The following is a 19,311-nucleotide window of genomic DNA, read 5'->3' on the forward strand; positions in this document are numbered from 1 at the left end:
TCGGTGTATAAGGGAAGAGAAGGAAATGAGGATGAAGTTACAACAGGAAAGAGTTAATTATCTTTTTTAAAAAGCACATATTCAGATAAAAGCAATTTATTTTCAAAGATATAAGAACTCAGTCCCTGTTTAGAAAAACAGAGATATCATCACCTAACATTTATTAAGCACCCATTTGGGGATAAAGTCCTCAGAAACTTTTTTGGTAACACTGAGACATTTCATTCAGTCAGTCAATAAATGTGTATTATGTAATTCTATTTGCAGTCACCATATTATCCACTAGAGATATAATAGAGAATGACAAAGATGAAGATCCCTACCCTCATGCATGGAACTTACAAGTAGACAACTACCAGCAACTGCTTAATGAGAACTGATTTTGGAGCAAATGGTCTGTCCTTTGCCTTCCATTATAGTAACACATAAGGATGAATATATGTGTGGGTGGATGGATATATAGATGAAACTAACAACATGAATAAAGAGAGAGAGAGATGGGTGGCAAGACAGAGACCAGTGGAAACAAACAGGTTTATATTTTTTAAGTTTTATCTTTCTTGAGAAAGCAAGTTATTCCATCTGCCCTTCATGCAATTATATAGCAATTTTACAAAAAAAAAAAAAAAAGGAATCTAGACAAATTCCAACACTATTTGATATAAGTAACATATGTCTATATAAAATTCCACCCTAATTTCAGTGTTTTTCTTTTTTACTTCCAGGACTGGCACATTACAGCGACTGGTACCTTCCCTAAAAAGTCTAAACAGCCTCAACAGTATCCTAAAAGAGGATTTTAACAGAAATTTTAAAGCTAAATTGTTAAGTGAGAATTTAACATAGATTACAGACATGTTTGTGCCAGGTTCCCAAATGTCTAAACTACCATAATTAAATCCAAACACGTAATCTGAGTATTCTCTCAGTTATTAGGCAGCTATATAATTAGGGCCCTAGATTGTGCTTTACCGCACTGTTAAGAAAGACCTAGGGAGAGAGGAATAATGAAGATGCTAAACTCACCTCTTGGCCCGATTTTCCTGAATTCTCTGAATGTAAGGACTCAATTTCTCCTTCAATCATAGCAGCTTCTAGGCACTCATGTAGATCTTTGAATCCATTGACCTGAAGCGGGTACTGACCAAACATTTCAGTATTTTCAAATTTTTTACCTATAGGAGAAGGGAAAGTTAACTGTTACTCAATATGGCCTTTTAGCCACTAAAAGTAAATGTGTATATGAATTACCTCCTGAACCTGAAAACCATCACTCTATGTTCCACAGGGTAGTCACTGTCATTTCCTTGTTGGTTTATACATGCATATATGCACATTCACATCCAGCCATAGATATCAATTACACACCTTATGTATGTAAGTGATCACACGTATGTGTGTGTATGTGTGTGTATGTGTGTGTATGTGTGTGTGTGTGTGTGTACATATATTCTTTCAAAAAATACCTAAGGACAAGATACTATGCTAAACACTGAGAATATGTATAACAGTGAACAAAAGAGATACATATGGTCTCTGAGCTGAGGAAACTCTTAGCCTCTTTTGGAAGAAAGGCATTACATTATATGTACATTAACTGTACACATAATTATGAACAAAAAATTATCTATCCTTGTGTTATAAAATGTGTGGTGAGACAGTGCTGTGAGAGGGTATAAAAAGGAGAGCTAACCTAGTCTTTAGGGCTGGAGGGTAGAGCAGGGAAGACTTCCACAGCAAAATGACATTTACACTGAGACCTGAATGCTGAGTAGGAGTTATCCAGGCCAGACCGTGAGGGTGCTGTAGAGAATTCTTGGCCAAGGAATAATACACACAGAGGCTTTAAGGATGCAAAGAACATGGCCTGCTTGAAGAATTAAGGGGAGGACATTGTAACTTAGGGGAGCAATGGGAAGATGACAATAAAGAATTAGGTAGGGGGTCAAAATCTACAAAAAGTCTTATAAGCCCTTGTTAAGAATTATTTTTCTCAGTATATTCTGATTAACAGGAAGTCACTGTGAATAGTTAAACCTGGGAATAAAGGGATCAGATTCATGTCTCTGATGAAACATCCTTATGGCTTCTGTGTTAAGTGGGTGATAGGAGACTATTATAGAATCCATCCAGAAATAAAGGCAATGTGGAATACGGTGTTAATAGTAAAAGTGTACAAAAGCAGATGAAATTACAGACATTTATACACATATTCAGGAAGGAGTAAATATGATTGACTGGTGGCTGGCTCACTGGCAAGACGGGGGGCAGAAGAGTAAGGAAGGTATCAAGAATGATATTCGATTTCCATCATAAACAACTGACTTGAAAGGCTCTCCACTAAAGAGCGAGCGGAGAATTTTTTTTCCACTTGTTTTAACGTAGTAGTGGCAATCGTTGTTTTAGAATGGCCCATGGGATTTCAAGTTGAGAAGAGAGTTGGATATGAGTCTGTAACTAAAATTAATCTTCTGGTCTGAAGCTGTAACTGAGAGAATCGCTGGCTACTGACAGCAGTTAATCAAGGGAGTGAATGAGACTGCCAAGGGAACTGGCAGACAGGAAAAGGCAGGGCGGTGTGAGCTGAGGCCCAAGGATCTCCTACCCTTAGGTAAAAGAAGAGGCTTTAAGTACCCACAGAAGCAGGAAAAAAAAACAAGAGAATATGGTGCCACAGAAGCCAGGGAAGTTTTTTAAGGACAGAATATAGGAAAGAGGAAAAGGAAGAGAGAGTAAATAGCATGAATAGTTAAGAGTTCACTATGAGAACTGAGTGGGATCTGGCAGCCTTGAATACATGCTGGAAATTGATAACCTTAGAAAGATCCCTTTTACAAGGGGTCTGGGGCCAGAAGCAATAGCGGGATGGGTTGAATAATGGGGATTTAGCAGGTAAAAACAAACTCCTCTCTTGAAAGGGGCTTAACTGAATAAGATTAACTGAAAAAGACTATGGGGAAGGAGTTCTTTTTTGTTTAAGATGTGAATTACCAAACCATGTCTAAATACTGTTGAGGAAAACAGTAGAGGGCGAAGCTGAAGATACAAGAAAAAAGCAAGATAATGGAGAGAGTCAGGTCTGATTGAAAGCATGCAAGGATGAGATTCTGAGCACATATAAACAACAGCCTTCTGATAGAAGACTGAATAATTCTTTATTATCTGGAGGGACAAATAAAAAGAATGTGGTAGAGGTAGGAATGGACGGAGGTTGTGGAGCCTGAAGCTCACGTATTTGAGAAAGTTGTGTTTAAGTACTATGATACAACAAAATTACAAACACAAAATTAGATTCAGGACCTTAGACAGGACCTACAGCTAGATTTCAATAGCTTCATGGCAAATCCATAAAATCTGTGGGAAGGTCTTTCTCAGAGAATGAAGAGCCAGAAAAGTTAGATTAGAAGTAGAAAAGATAAAAATCATTATTGCAGAAAATGGGATAGAAGACAGTGATTTAACAAAACAAGTATGACTGCCAGTAGTGTTACAGGATTCGGTCCAGTGAAGCTTAGTTATCTACTACAAATCCATGATCCATTTAGTTAGCCCATTTGAGTGATTCTTCCCCAGTAATAGTCAGGTACTCAGTGCACACAGAGAGGAGATGAATAGCTCAGTGACGGTCAGAGAATAGCCACAGAGGGAATGGGGGGAAGGGGAGTGTTAGATGTTTATAAGAATGATCATAATGGGCAAAGAAGGAAGAAAAAAGAAAAGGGCCAAGAGGAACAAAATGAAGGGGTCAATGGACCAGATATTCTGGAAAAGTTGAGGAACTTTTGCAATGAGAGCACTTTAGTAAACAAACAAAAAGTACCTCCAATTGAGAGTTGCTGGTCTAAAAGAAAGCATTAGGAAGACATATGTAAAAGTGATTAAGAAAGAGCTTGAAAGCAAATTATTTTTACTGAAGCAAATACATAGTTCACCTGGAAATGTATTAAAACCACATTGGAATATTATGCAGCCATCAAAAGGAATGAAATCTTGCCATTTGCAATGATGTGGACGGAGCTGGAGGGTATCATGCTGAGCGAAATAAGTCAATCAGAGAAAGACATGTATCATATGATCTCACTGATATGAGGAATTCTTAATTTCAGGAAACAAACTGAGGGTTCTGGAGTGGCGGGGATGGGAGGGATGGGGTGGCTGGGTGATAGACACTGGGGAGGGTATGTGCTATGGTGAGTGCTGTGAATTGTGTAAGACTGTTGAATCACAGACCTGTACCTCTGAAACAAATAATATATTATATGTTAAAAAAAAAAGAAGATAGCAGGAAGGGAAAAATGAAGGGGGGGAAATCAGAGGGGGAGACGAACCATGAGAGACTATGGACTGAGAAACAAACTGAGGGTTCTGGGGGGCGGGGGGATGGGTTAGCCTGGTGATGGGTATTAAAGAGGGCACGTACTGAATGGAGCACTGGATGTTATACGTAAACAATGACTCATGGAACACTACATCAAAAACTAATGATGTAAAGTATGGTGATTAACATAACATAATAAAATTTTTAAAAAAAGAATGAAAAAAAAGTTATAAAAAAATAAATAAATAAATAAAACCACATCTATGTCTCACGATAGTTTGAAACAACTTATATCCAGTACAAGGACTTCAACACTGATTGACAAATTATTTCAATAAATCACTTTTAAGAATCAAGGTAACACAAGCAGAAAGGATATAAATAGTGCACAGTCATCACCTGATTAGAGCTACTCTATTGTTTCAAATACATTGTTCTACTTCAAGTAAAAATCAGTATAGACAGTATGGACATCCCAAATTGGGAAGTAATGTCCTATGTAAATATTCCACTATTTATGTAAAGAATATTTAGCATTTGAGGCAAAAAAAAAAAAAGTACAGACACTTCAGTGTAACATTTTAAATGCCTGACTAAATCCTGAGTTATTATCTGCCTTTTTCTGAATCCCAAACTATAAAATTATATTCAAACAAAACTTCATAAGAATCCATTACTTAAGATACTGAAGGAAAACCAATTTTCCAAATTTTATACTTCAGGTGATCTGAGCTAACTTTCCAAAAGTTGATGGACTGGGCCATTCGGAAGATTTGGAAAGTTTTTCAAATATTTCAAATTTTTTCAAAAGTTCATTCTTTGGGATTTAGTAATTATTATTATTTGAAGTACATTTAATGAGTCAGTTCCCTTCCCTTTATTAGGAAAAAAAATCTGGTCAGACCCAGATTTTAAGTAATAGGCATTTAGGGTAGATGGGAGTAGTATCACTCTTAAATGATTTTTCAAAAGATAAGAGTATGATTCTTTCTTGAAAACTAGAGCCTAAAGAATTTTAAAATCACCTGAGAAATGTAATACCTTAACTATACTAAATTGCTAAATTATTAAATGCAGCTTTCAACATTCATAGAGTTGAAACCCTCAAAAACAGTAACCATCCTACCAAAACCAGTATTCAACTCCAATATTATTTTCAAAATCAACTGCCCCCTTAATTCCCTGTACCCCAACAATTCACAAAATCACAGAAGTTTTCTCAGCGAAAGGACAGCAGGATAACTATCAATTACAGGGTGATAATACACCCTGTACCTTCTTTTTCATTCACTCAAGTCAATGTTTTCTTATAAATGATTAGTAGTAGCAGTGCAACAGGAACTACTAGACAGAGTAAATCAAATTAAAATTAAAAACCATTCAACAAGCTAGGAGTCACTATCAAGACAAAAGCTAGTATCTCTTCAAATGTCATAAAGAGTAAACATGTGTCACCGTACCTTCAAGTACTCCCACAGCAAGGAATCTTCCATAGAACAACTCTACCATGGGGTTCTTTGGCTTCTCTTCATCCCTAAAGCACGGTCAAAAATACAAATGTGGTTATAATTTTTGGACCTGTAAGTAATAAAACATTCAAAGAACAATAATACATGCCAAGATGGTAACATTTAGGCTGTTGTCACTAATTCAGCGCTCTTGACATTACCTTGGACAAGGCACTTAAATTTATTCTTCCATTTTTTCACCTGTCAACTGAGGCTAATAATAGTGACTGAACTCAAACGGCTGTTGTAAGGGTTAAAATGAGTTGCTGCCTGGGACGACATTACAAGAGGACCTGACACAGTCTGTGTTCATGGAGCGCCTGATCTTTCTATTACCATTGTGCATTTCAATCTCACACTTTTAGTCTGTACAATACATGCTTATTTGGACTTGCTGGGAAGAAAGAAAAGCCCCTCTTGGAGTACTTTTCTATAAAACTTTAACATGTCATTTCCCACATTTAAATAAAAGAGTGCACACCACTCAAAAAGAGCAGCTATCACCAGTGAAGGAGCACAACACTAGCTCTGACCCACAGCAGCTCAGGAGCTACTCCTTTTTTCATGCTACAGGCACGAGTAGGCATTTGTGAATTTTCCAAATTCTTTAACATACACATTGTTTCTTTTTTCTTTTTTCGCTTGAAGTAAACAGAAGTTAACAATTTTTTAACCTTTTCTTTTTATGTTTTGTTCTCTGTGGTCTGAAAACCGTTTATCTTGGCATTACTACATAAAGTGTGTGGTATCCACAACTGTGTACAGAATTTATCTTCATGAATTTTGTGTTTAAACCAGTCAAACCGATTTGCTAAAAACAGGGGGGGGAAGGACATGGTCTTTTTATAAATGTAGTGCATTGCATCATCATTTACTCCTTTAAACAACTGGTGGGAAGCACTTCACTTACTCCTCACAACAATGCTCTGAGGTAGGATGGTAGTTGTTCGAGATACTCAAAAAGATTTCTGGCCCTCTACTTCCAGATATGTGGTTAAGATGTACTTTCCCACTCACATTTTATTTAAATTTTAAAAATGTGAATTGTGGTAAGATACACATAACACAAAATTTACATCCACCCATTTTTAAGTGTTTGGTCGGTAGTGTTAAGTATATTCATATTGTTGTGCAACCCATCTCCAGGAGTCTTCTCATCTTGTAAAACTGAAACTCTACACTCACTGAACAACTCCACATTTCTCCCTCCCTGGCAACCAGTGTTCTTACTCACTGTTTGAGTTTTACAACTCCTGACACATCATGTAAGTGGCATCCAGTGTTTGTCTTTTTGTGACTGGCTTATTTCACTTAGCATCCATGTTGTAGCATGTGTCAGAATTTCCTTCTTTTTTAAGGATGTTGCACTGTATGTATGCCCCATTTTGTTTATCTAATCATCCATGGACAGTGGGTGCTTTCCACCCTTTGGCTATTGTGACTAATGCTGCTATGAACATGGGTGTACAAACATCTCCTCAAGACCCTGCTATCAATTCTTAGTATATCCCCCAGCAGTGGATTTGTTGGATCATATGGTTAATCTTTTTCTCAGCTTTATGAGGCGTAAGTGACAAAGTCTAAAGCATACAATGTGATGATCTGATATACATATACATTGTGAAAGGACTCCCTCCCTCAAATAGCAATTCTATTTTTAATCTTTTGAAAAGCCACTGTGATGTTTCACATTCCCATCAATAGTGCACAAGGGTTCCAATTTCTTCACATCCTTGCCAACACCTGCAATTTTCTGGGGTTTTTTGATAGTAGCCATCCTAATGGGTATAAGGTGTTTCCACTCACTTTCAAGTTAGGCAGACCACATGACTTGCTTTGCCCAACAACATGTGAGCACAAGTGATGTGTGGTACAAACTCTGAGAGCCGGTGTACTTTCGTTGGCATGGTAACCCCAGAAAGGGTGATGAGGGGAAGCGTCTGTCACGGAGGGCCCTGAATGAAAGAACGCGCAGAGCCCCTTGCTCACACGCACAGGACACATCATCTAACAATATGATATATGCCTGCAGGGTTTGGGGGTTGTTGCCACTGGACTATCTAGCCTATTCTGACTGATAACAGGTAGTACAATTACTTCTGTTTTACTGATAATAAAGGTGTAGGGCAGGTTAAGTCACTTGCCCAAATTCACACCATTGGTTAAGAAATCAAGCTACAAAGTGAACACAAATCGGACTCCAAAATCAATGTATCCTCTCCGACTACATATACTTATTCTTTGGGCATTTTAACTCTATGGGAAAAATTTATTTCATACCTTATATATCTTATACTGTGCGAATAAAAAGGACTTGAGACTGACATGGGTGAGAGGAACGAGCCAAAGATTGTCTCTCTTGATGTAAAAATCTATGAATCTTTAAATGTAAGTATTAGTGGAAATCTCCTTTCCATGGCCTCTTATTTTAATGTAGAAAATCAACATCCCTTACTGCCACACACATGTAAAGAGCAATGACTTAACAGGTTGGTGACTTTGCCAGAAGGAACTGGATGTTGAGTGGCTCTACAAATTCTGAACTTTCTTTCCAAATCTCTTCTCAAATCTTCCTGCCTGAATTTTAGCTTCCTCTCCACTGGTCTGTGGTAAACAGACATTCCCTAAAGAGTCAGGTAGGAATCTTCCAGAAATTGTTTACCTTGTCCTTCTTTCCAATCTCTAAGAGGTCCTATTCTTCATCTGGCATTTAAACTGTGAATCTCAGGGGCCCAGACTGGTTATGCCAACAGAAATATAAGGACTAAAAGTGAAGAACAATTAAAAAGATACGAGACTCCTATAATAGAAATGATCTACAGGGGTGCCTGGATGGCTCAGTCAGTTGAGCATCCACTCTTGGTTTGGCTCAGGTCATGATCTCAGGGTCCTGAGATCGAGCCCTGAGTTGGGCTCCATGCTCAGCGGGGAGTCTGCTTGAGATTCTCTCCCTCTCCCTCTGGTCCTCTCCTCACTTGCACATGCACCCGCTCTCTCTCTAAAATAAATAAACCTTAAAAAAAAAAAGAGAGAGACCCACCATTTACATGAAAGCAGTAGTAAAGACAGACTGACACAAATATCAAAGGCCAAAAGAAATCACTACAGAAAACTTGTATCAGGGACATCTTACCCTTGGGAATTACATTGGCAAGGAAGTTCAAAGGTCTAGGGTAGCTGATAGAGCAAACTAGAATGCTTTGGGTCAGAGCTTCCCAATCTTTTTAATACCATTGGTATATCATATGCAGAGAACTTTAAGGTAAAAAAATATATTTTCTCATGATCACAGAAACAGGATCAATATCTCCACAATCCATAATCTGGCTAGCCATGGTACACCAACTGGAAAGCTCTGTTCTATACAGGGGGAGCACAGAGATTCAAAAACAGTTTTAGTGGGATGCCTGGGTGGTTCAGTGGGTTAAGCATCTGCCTTCGGCTCAGGTCATGATCCCAGGGTCCCGGGACTGAGTCCCACATCGGGCTCCTTGCTCAGCGGGGAGCCTGCTTCTCCCTCTGCCTGCTGCTCCCCGCCTTGTGCTCGCTTACTCTCTGACAAAATCTTTAAAAACAACAACAACAACAAAACAGTTTTAGCTCCACAAACAGTAAACAACAGAAAACGATGGGGAAATGAACAAGGAGAACATATTTCAAATAAACTTAAGATTTCATATGAACTGGAATGGAAAAGTTCTAGCTTCTTTTAAAAGTTTTAGAAAAAAAAGGGAGATAATTTGTTAGTTACTAGATCAGAAGAGGTGACTAGAACCCAAAGAAAATTAACAAGTAAATAAATAATAAGCAGTATCTCCAAAATCAGCATAAAATGATCCCCTCAGAAGGAACATGGATTTAGGCACTCTTCTGAGGCTACAAATAAAAATCAATTGGGGGTCATGTATTGAAGACAGGATACACTAAATGAAGTGCTTATAGAAAATCTGGATAGATTTGAGAGGAGGAACTAGGGATTTCAGGGTAAAACACTCAAAGAATTACTGAAAAAACCTCAAAGACTCCGTTATCACAGATGAAGATACAGATACTGTCCACACTCTGAGGAAACACATGCAATGAATTTTTGGTATGAGAACTCTAAGGAAAAATACAAGGGACATGAGCTGTACTAGAGAGGGACCAGGGTGGACAACTCTCATTAGTGAATCACTAACTCTCACTATGAGGAGCCTATCAAGACAATATCAGAGGAGCAAGTTAGAGAAAAACAAATGTAAAGGCCAGAAAACAAACCAAAAGAACAGGAAGAAAAGACAGGCATCCATCAAACAGGGCTGGCTCTGCATGAGATAGAGGCTAAGAAGCAGGTTAAACTTAAAAATTCAGCCAAACCTTCCTAAAGGAATAAAAAATATATATGCATGTGAACTTTATTGGCATATGCCACCCAGAAAGAAATGCAGCAGAAAGAAATATACTCTAGGCCCAGACGTGCAAAAGCTGAGGAAAGAGTGTCTCTTCACTGGATGTTGGGACTCAGCTTTCATATGCAGCAACAGCAGATTCATGCCAGGAATCTGATGTGGAGATTTTCCAGATGAAAGTAACACGAAGAGAGAAGCTAATCTGAAGAAAAGAAAGAAACTAACCTAAGAGGAGAGTTTCCCAGGCCTAAGCAATTCCACAGCAAAAGGCAATGAGCACAACCACTGTGGCACAAAAATAAGTCACTCAGAGCCACAAACTGAAGAAGCTCATAAGGAAAATGCAACTAAAATTTTTGGTGGACAAGAAAGAAGATGAGGACCAGAGATGTCAGCATCATCAACTTCTAAACATGCCAAAAAGGAAGCAGCTTTCAAATGCCCCATTCCAAGACAAAATTTAGCAAAAATAGAATTTTTTTTCCTCAAACACTGTAAACATAGCATCATAATTAATTTCAGAGATTTCCCCCAACTTAGTTTAAGTTCACATATAATTGTCAGCAAGCAATTAGCCCTCAATGACAGGCATCCAGGCAGAATTAAAACCAATGATTTGCTGTTTACAGCATATCCTAAAATTTCTGCTACAGACTTTGGCAACAACTTGAGTCTGGACCGCACAAAGTTCCGGGAATATTATATAGTTGGACTGAGAGCTAAAGGGCTGAAGTTTTGCTTTAGTTCTACAATTTCCAAGGTAAGAGACCATTCAGTGTTAATCATGTGTGTCCTAATAACCCTCTGAAATCTAGAATTCAAGTGCATGAAACTGACCATCTGAAGGACTGAAGGAACTATACACACCCAAGTGAGGGAACCGGCTGCAGGTTCTATGCAGACACAGAAATAACATGCCTATAGCTGAGACTGAACAAACTCAGAAACTCAGAAGTGACTTTTATTTTTTGTTAGACTGCAACCATAAAGGCAAAAAAAAAAATCTGATTTTCAAATATAAAATTTCTTTGGACTTACCTTAAAGATTAAGGGAAGGGGCACCTGGGAAGCTCAACTGGTTAAGCATCTGACTCTTTTTTTTTTTTTAAAGATTTTATTTATTTTAGAGAGAGAGAGAGCACTCATGAGCACAGAGCAAGGGGAGGGGCAGAGCGTAAGAACTCAAGCAGCCTTCCCACTGACTGCAGAGACCGACAAGAAGCTGGATCTCACGATCCTGAGATCATGACCTGAGCTGAAATCCAGAGTCGGACACTTAACCGACTGAGCCACCCAGGGGCCCCAAAGCATCAGACTCTTGACGCTGAGCACGGAGCCTGCTTAAGATTCTCTCTCCCTCCGTCCCTCCCCCTGCTCTCACTCTCTCTCTCAGGAAAAAAAAACAAAACAAAAAACCTCAAGGGAATATATGAACTTACTTTTCAACTGAGAATTGGAGAATGAAAGGAGGAAGTCTAGATCTATATTAACATTTGGAGGTATCTCTTATTAACACTGTGTAAGTAGAATATTTTTTACTTTAATTTAGTCTCACTGCAGACCTGTTATAATGATGTTTCCCGAACAGTAAAGCTGGCTGTAATTTAAAAATAAGAAAAAAGAGAAGGGAAAGAATTTTCAGCCTTGGATTTCTACCTGCCTTCTAGGTAGAAGACCTTCTAGGCAGGTCTACTACCTGCATCTTGTTGGATCACATCGGAACCTATAGTGGTAAATGATCCACCAATGTTTTATAAAGATACACAAAGGAACCAATGGTTGGTATTAGGAGAGTGGCCTCATGGGAATGGGAGTAGAACCATCCTGAAAGTATGCAGATTTCTTAAATAACCAAAGTCTTATTGGTTCAACGTGATGGACAGAAAATAAAAAGCTAGAAAATACTGAGGAACTTCATATCCTTGTCGTTTTGATTCCATCTGAAAGGACTTCATCAGAAGTAACACTCCTGGTATCTTGCCCCACCACTAACCCATTCTTCCTCATGAAAAAGAGACCGTTGAATCCAAGGAAAAGACCTGGGCATGTGGGATTAGCCCTTTCAGGGACTGCTTCTTAGATCTTTCTGGCAAGATTCTAATCTTACAGTAGAAATCTAAAGCTACTCAGCATTTAGGCCACAAATTTCAAACAACTTGTCAATACAGGTAACGTTTGGGTTCCCATACATCTCTCAGTTTTCTATTTCTCCATAGACACTGATACATAAAAGAGAAAAAAATGAGTTATTTATCAATCTCCTAAAACTCCATCACGAAATCTCATGGTAACTTACGTCTCTTCTTCAGCTTTCATTTGGAAGGCATCTTCTAACCAATCTAATAATTTGTGTGTAAACTCACTCACATCTTGCTGTGGAAAGAAAAAAAAAAGTCTTGTTGATATTTGAGCCTACTAATAAAAATACTAAATATTGCAACATAAAACTTATAGTCACATCAAACATAAAATTACTGACTCCTCACAAAAATATCATATGAAATGTTTCAGATCAAATACAAGAAATATTTATAACCTAACCAGAGAATAAAATAAGTACCTGAGAAAAATAAGCATTATATTGATAGTCACAGTCACTGGGTTTCACTATGGGAAAATAAATATAAATTTATTATGTTACATATAATATATGCAATATTATTTATACATACATATATATAAATTCTAACTTACAAATGAGATTTTTAAAAATAAAGAGTTCTCTAATGAATCTTCATAAAATGAAGGACCCACATTACCAAAGAGCTCTTCATTATATAGACTGTTACTGGCTTCTTAGAAGGAAGACATGTTTTTCAGCAATTCATTTTCTGAATTCAACTTTTACACACTTTTTAAGCCACATCCACTTTTATTAAGATATGTTAACCTGGACAGGTTTAGTCTAATCAATCACTGACTCCCTGACTATCAAGTCCACCATCTCATGGCCTTCAAACGAATTCTCCATTCAGAACTAGCACCTACATCACCCTTGGCCATCCCTTCTTTCAGCGCTAGTTCCCCTAACATGGAAAAACAGGAATAGGCAGTGACAGGTGTATTCATCAGCTACCATAATTCTTTCAATAATGTGAGGTGGAACACAGAAAATAGGTTCATCCAGAACCTAGGGAGAAAAAAATAAACCAATCCTACTAAGACTGGGTTTATCAAAGACGGATCAATCAGTGTAAAGCAATCTGCCTTTATTTATCAAAATAGCCCCAAGTATTAAACAAATTTACTATCATATATTTTTCTAGCTATAAGTTTTCTAAAGAGCAGCTGGGTCAATCCATTCACCTTTAAAATGTTGAAACTTGGATCTAAGAAGCTTAAGGAAATTGTTCCAAAGCCATATAGTTAAAGACAACTAAACTCAGCACAAAAATTCAGTTATAAACATCCATACCAACTGTAGTGGGTTAAATAGTGTCCTGCCAAAATATATGTCCACCTGGGACCTAAGGATGTAATCTTATTTAGAATATGGGTCTTTGAAGATGTAATTAAGGTAAGGATTCTCAACATGAGATCTACACAAAGATTGGAAAATAAAAGCAACAATAACACAGTTAATGTAGTTCAGAGTTCTAAGTAATTAAGGAAACTACCATGCCAACAAAAATAGGCATACCAAAAGCATGTATACTATACTGGCCTTGGGTTTATCACACATTCGTGAAGATTTATAACTAACATTTTTGAACATCCCTAATTTTACCCACTGTTTTCACTTATTAATTTCTATCACAATATAAATTACAGCTTCATTTATCTTAACACTTTCCAAGATCACTGTTACTTTTTTCTTAACTTAAAAGCAAATCTTCCAAATAAGCAATGTTTTAAATGGCTACAACTTATTTTTAATAAAGAGGAATAACACTATCTTCAATTGTCATGTGTCTGAAAAAAATGCTTAAGGAATGATCAGATTAAATAAAATACAAACATTAATAAGTAAGTAAGTAAAAAAAGCTACCTGCTGGGAGTCATTTGATTTGAAAGCGTCCTTAAGAATTTCAACTGCTCTTGATGGATCAACATACTTCCTTTTAGTACCAATAAGAAGTGCAAATAGATACCGCAGCTCACGCATAAAAGGCAAATTCCGATGCTCCTATTGGGGGAAAAAAAACCCTTAAGTGAAGATTAACAAAATCTTTACTGGTAAACAGATATTCATTTTAATAAACCAAAAACTTAACTAATATTGATTAGGGAGGAGTCCAGCACTCCTACATCATAATTAAAGAGTGTTGTGACCTAGGCACTCAATGGAGTCGAGGACGAAAACAGCAGAGGACCTAGGCTTAGCTCACAATTTCAGCACAAATGCCACATTTTCATAGCTAATCATGTTACTACCCAGCCAAGAATATCCATCCTCTCCTCATTCAAGTCTATTTATTATAATCCTTTCCATTCAGCAAGGCCCAGCTGCTGTGGACAGCAGTAACAACAGCCAACATTGAGTGCGTGCTAACTTGGTGCTAGGCACTGTTTAAGTACTTTTCCTCAATAAGCCCATTTAAACAAAGATCCCTCCTCCTCCATGAAGCTTTCCCAGACCCCTCCAAGTCAATGATTCATTTCTTCACACTCCACATCTACTAAAATGAATGTCTTTCACTGAGCAATGAATCACCAACTGGCACTGTCATGGGATGATCCTAATTATCAGACAGTATTAGTCTAATAAGTAATTAGAATATATACTAATATTAAATGAACGTATCATCCTTCTAGTGCTCCTTTGAAATCTCAACTTTTGTTTCTCAACAAGACTGTAAACTTCTCAAACACAAGAACTTCTATATTTCTTCCACAACTTTCTGCTACACAAAGCAGGCATTCAATTCTTACGAACATCTGATTTCACCAAACCCTCTAGAAAAACCAAGAGCCCAATATTATCAATCATGAACAATTTATTTTAAAACAAGAAGGAAATTTTTTTAAAGAATGTAATTCACATACCTCAGTGAAATATTTATGGTAACAAATCAAACAAGCAGTTCTTACTATAGTTAGCTCTTGCAATAACAATTTTAACAGATGAAGCTTATATATTTAAATATTAGAAAAAAATGTCTGAGTATATGGTTAGTTTTCTCAACATCATAAAACTGTAGGGGTGTGTATATGTGTATAGTTGCTGTCCAGAATAATATAATCCATATAGAAATAGCTGTTCCTAGAATGCATTAAAAAAAAAAAGGAGTCCTAAAAAATAGGTGTAAAGGAATAAAACATGTGACTCCAAATACTTGTCAACCGATCCAAAAACAATATACCATTACAGCAATCACAAAGTGCATTATCTGAATGAAAATATTAATTTATGGAAAACATGGATTTTATGTAAGTATAATAAATTCCATCATCAGGGCGCCGGGGTGGCTCAGTCAGTTAAGTGTCTGACTCTTGGTTTTGGCTTGAGTCATGACCTCAGGGTCCTGAGATCAAGCCCTGCGAAGGGCTCCATGCTCAGTGGGCAGTTTGCTCAAGATCCTCTCTCCCTCTGCCCCTCACACCCTCCAACCCCCGCACTCGCTCTCTCTCTAAAATAAATAAATCTTTTTAAAAAAAATTCCACCATCAATGATAAAGTTTAAAAGTTCTAAATGAAAGAAAGCTAATCTATGATTTTTCTGTTGTACTTCATACTCCAACACAATTGCCTTATATAAATACTGGGTTTTAAAAGTGTAAACACAAAGAATTTTAATCCAAAAAATAATTTTCAGAAATAGCCCTAATTTCCTGAAATCAATTTCTCTTTCTTTTATCACCACACCTACATCAGTGCAGTTTTTTGAGACATTTCAAGGATGAAATAAATGACTTTTGAAAAATAACTCAATTTCTGCTGAGAAGCATATTGGAAAAGTAATATAATAATATATATATAATGCAATGAAACACTTTTGCTCTCAGCCAATTTCCGTGGCTAGAAAATCTTTTTGAATTTCAACAGGCAAAATTGTAATTGATGTAATTTATTACTGCACGTAATAAAATATACAATTTTATGAACTTCAGACATGTAAACATCCGTAAAAGCATCACCACGGTCAAGATAATGTACCTATCCATCACACCCACAAGTTTCTTCAACCCTTACTCCCCTCCTCCATGATCATCCCAAAGCAACCATGGTCACTTTATAAAAGTTATATAAATCAAACCATACCCTATGTACTTAATCTGGTTTCTTAAAACAGAAGAATTATTTTGACGTTCACCCACATGATTGTGTGCATTGACGATTCATTCTGTTTTGCTGCTCAGTGGTGTTCCACTATATGGCTGTCCCACACTTATTACCAAGTGACCTATTCCAGATGCTGTGGATATTACTTTAAGTGTTTCTGTGTAGACATAAGTTTTCATTTCTCTTAAGTCAAAACCTGGAGAGGGCCTAGGTTCTATGTAGATGTCTTTAAGACACAACCAAACCATTTTTACAGAAGCGTTATACTATTTTATATTCCCACCGAAAGCATAATGGGAGTTCCAGGTCCACATTCTACAATATTTGGATATGGATTATGTTTTTAACCAGTTCTTCTAGTGGGTCCAATGCGGCACCTCTAGTTTTAATTTGCATATTCCTGTAACTAATAATGTCCAGCACCTTTTCCTGTAGTTATTTACAGTCTGCATACTTTCTTTGGTGAAGTATCTGTTCAAATATTTTTTCCAATACAGTAATAGGTTATCTTATTATTGAGTTATGCAAGTTATATATTCTAGCCACAATTCCTTTATCTGATATATATTTTGCTAATATTTTCTCCTCGTTGTGGCTTAACTTTTCATTTTGTATAAATTTTTCCAAGATTACAAGTTTTTAATTTTGATGAAGTCCAATTACTCAATACTTTCTTCTATGATTTGTAGCCTTGTTTAGCCCCACTTAAGAAATCTTTTAACCCAAGACACTAAAATTTTTTTTCTTCAAAAATTTTTATAATTTTCGGGGCGCCTGGGTGGCTCAGTTGGTTAAGCAACTGCCTTCGGCTCAGGTCATGATCCTGGAGTCCCAGGATCGAGTCCCGCATCGGGCTCCCTGCTCAGCGGGGAGTCTGCTTCTCTCTCTGACCCTCCCCCTCTCATGCTCTCTCTCTCTATCTCATTCTCTCTCTCAAATAAATAAATAAAATCTTTAAAAAAAATTTTATAATTTTCATTTTCTTTTGTATCTATAATCCATTATTAATTTTTTTTATATATTTGAAAAATAAATGACTATGTTCTGTAAGGGTTGAGGATTATCTTTCTATGATACCATTAGTTTAAAAGATTTTCCCTTGCCTATGAATTGTTTTGTCAATTTTAATTAAAATTAAACTCACCCTATATATATAGGTCTATTTCTGGACTCTATTCTGTTCCATTTATCTATAGAACTATCTTTTCACCAATAAGAATGCCTGAGAGTTGATTCCTCTAACACTGTCTTTCTTTTTAAAATCATATGGCTAGTCTACATTCTTTGATTTTCCACATAAATTTTATTACTTTTTTAAGATTTTATTTATTTGACAGACAGCCAGAGAGGGAACACAAGCAGAGGCAGTGGGATACAGAGAAGCAGGCTTCCCGCAGAGCAGGGAGCCCAATGCAGGGCTCGATCCCAGGACCCTGGGATCATGACCTTAGCCGAAGGCAGATGCTTAATGACTGAGCCACCCAGGCGCCCCTCCACATAAATTTTATGTCAATTTGTCAATTCCTGTGAAAAAAGTCTGCTGGGATTGCACTGAATCTATAAATTAAATTGGGGATAACTGATACCATAACAATATTGAATCCTCTGATCATTGAACATATCTACTTCCTTAATTTCTCTCAGCAATATTTTATAATTTTCCATAGAACTTTACCCCTAATAGTCCACATTTTATGCTATTGTACATAAGTATTTTTAAATTAGATTTCCCATTGTGTGTTGTATTTAGAAATACAGTCAATTTTTGCATGTTCGCCTCCTATCATGTAACCTTGCTGAATTCATCATTTCTTGGTTCTATCTTTATTTATTTACTTACTTACTTATTTATTTAGTACTTAGAATTTTCCACAGACAATCAAGTCATATACACAAAAAGAAAGCTTTTTTCTTCCCTTTCCAATCTTCATGTTTATTTCTTTTTCTTGCTTTATAACACTGATTAAGAACTCTAGGCTACTGTTTAACAGCAGTGGTGAAGGATTACATCCTTCCTTGTTCCCAATCTTTGGGGCAAAGCATTCAGTCTTTCACCATTAAGTGTTATACTAGTTGTAGGCTTTTCATAAACAATCTTTATCAGGATCAGAAAACTTTCAATTTCTAGTTTGTGAGATTTTAGATACACTTGTTTTTGTCAAATTTTTTTTTTTTAAAGATTTTATTTATTTATTTGACAGAGAGACACAGCGAGAGAGGGAACACAAGCAGGGGCAGACGGAGAGGGAGAAGCAGGCTTCCCGCAGAGCAGGGAGCCTGATGCGGGGCTCGATCCCAGGACCCTGGGATCATGACCTGAGCTGAAGGCAGATGCTTAACGAGCCACCCAGGCGCCTCAAATTCTCTTCTTTATCTACTTAGATGATCATATGGTTTTTCTTCTTTACTCTGTTAACATGGTGAATGACACTGATTTTTGAACACTAAACCAATCCTGCAGTTCTAAATAAACCTTTCCAGTTGGCAATGAAGTAGCATCCTTCATTGATATTTCAGGATTCAATATGCCAAAAATCTGCTACAACTTTTTGCTTCTATATTCATGAGGAATACTGGTTTTTGGTTTTCTTTTCTTGAAACATCTTTTTTCTATTTTGGTTTCAGGGTAATAATGCTGGGCTCATAGAAAGAATCAGGAAGTTTTATCTTTTCTTCAATTTTCTTGAAAAACATGTAAAGAATTAGTATTATTTCTTCCTTAATGTTTAGTATAATTTACCAGTGAACTACTTCACTGTTGAATTTTTTTTTTTTTTTGCTGAGTAGGTTCTTAACTAAAAATTCATTTTTTAATGTAATGTAAGGATATTGTGTTTATAATATTCCATTATTCTCTTTTATTGTCTAGAGAAT

General features: G+C 36.8%; 1 protein-coding gene across 1 annotated transcript in view; it reads right to left on the bottom strand.

Moving 5' to 3' along the window:
• Nucleotides 1-19,311, bottom strand: part of USP25 (ubiquitin specific peptidase 25) — a 130,448-nt gene that overhangs the window by 51,305 nt on the left and 59,832 nt on the right. Inside the window, exons 7-10 of the mRNA XM_021679295.2 lie at nucleotides 14,203-14,340; nucleotides 12,511-12,587; nucleotides 5,779-5,852; nucleotides 1,027-1,175 (exon numbers count right to left, since the gene is read on the bottom strand). Of these exons, the coding sequence (XP_021534970.2) occupies nucleotides 1,027-1,175; nucleotides 5,779-5,852; nucleotides 12,511-12,587; nucleotides 14,203-14,340 (438 nt within the window). The remainder of the gene's footprint in view (nucleotides 1-1,026; nucleotides 1,176-5,778; nucleotides 5,853-12,510; nucleotides 12,588-14,202; nucleotides 14,341-19,311) is intronic.

The sequence above is a fragment of the Neomonachus schauinslandi genome, chromosome 1 (assembly GCF_002201575.2).
Source record: "Neomonachus schauinslandi chromosome 1, ASM220157v2, whole genome shotgun sequence".
Classification (NCBI taxonomy): domain Eukaryota; kingdom Metazoa; phylum Chordata; class Mammalia; order Carnivora; family Phocidae; genus Neomonachus; species Neomonachus schauinslandi.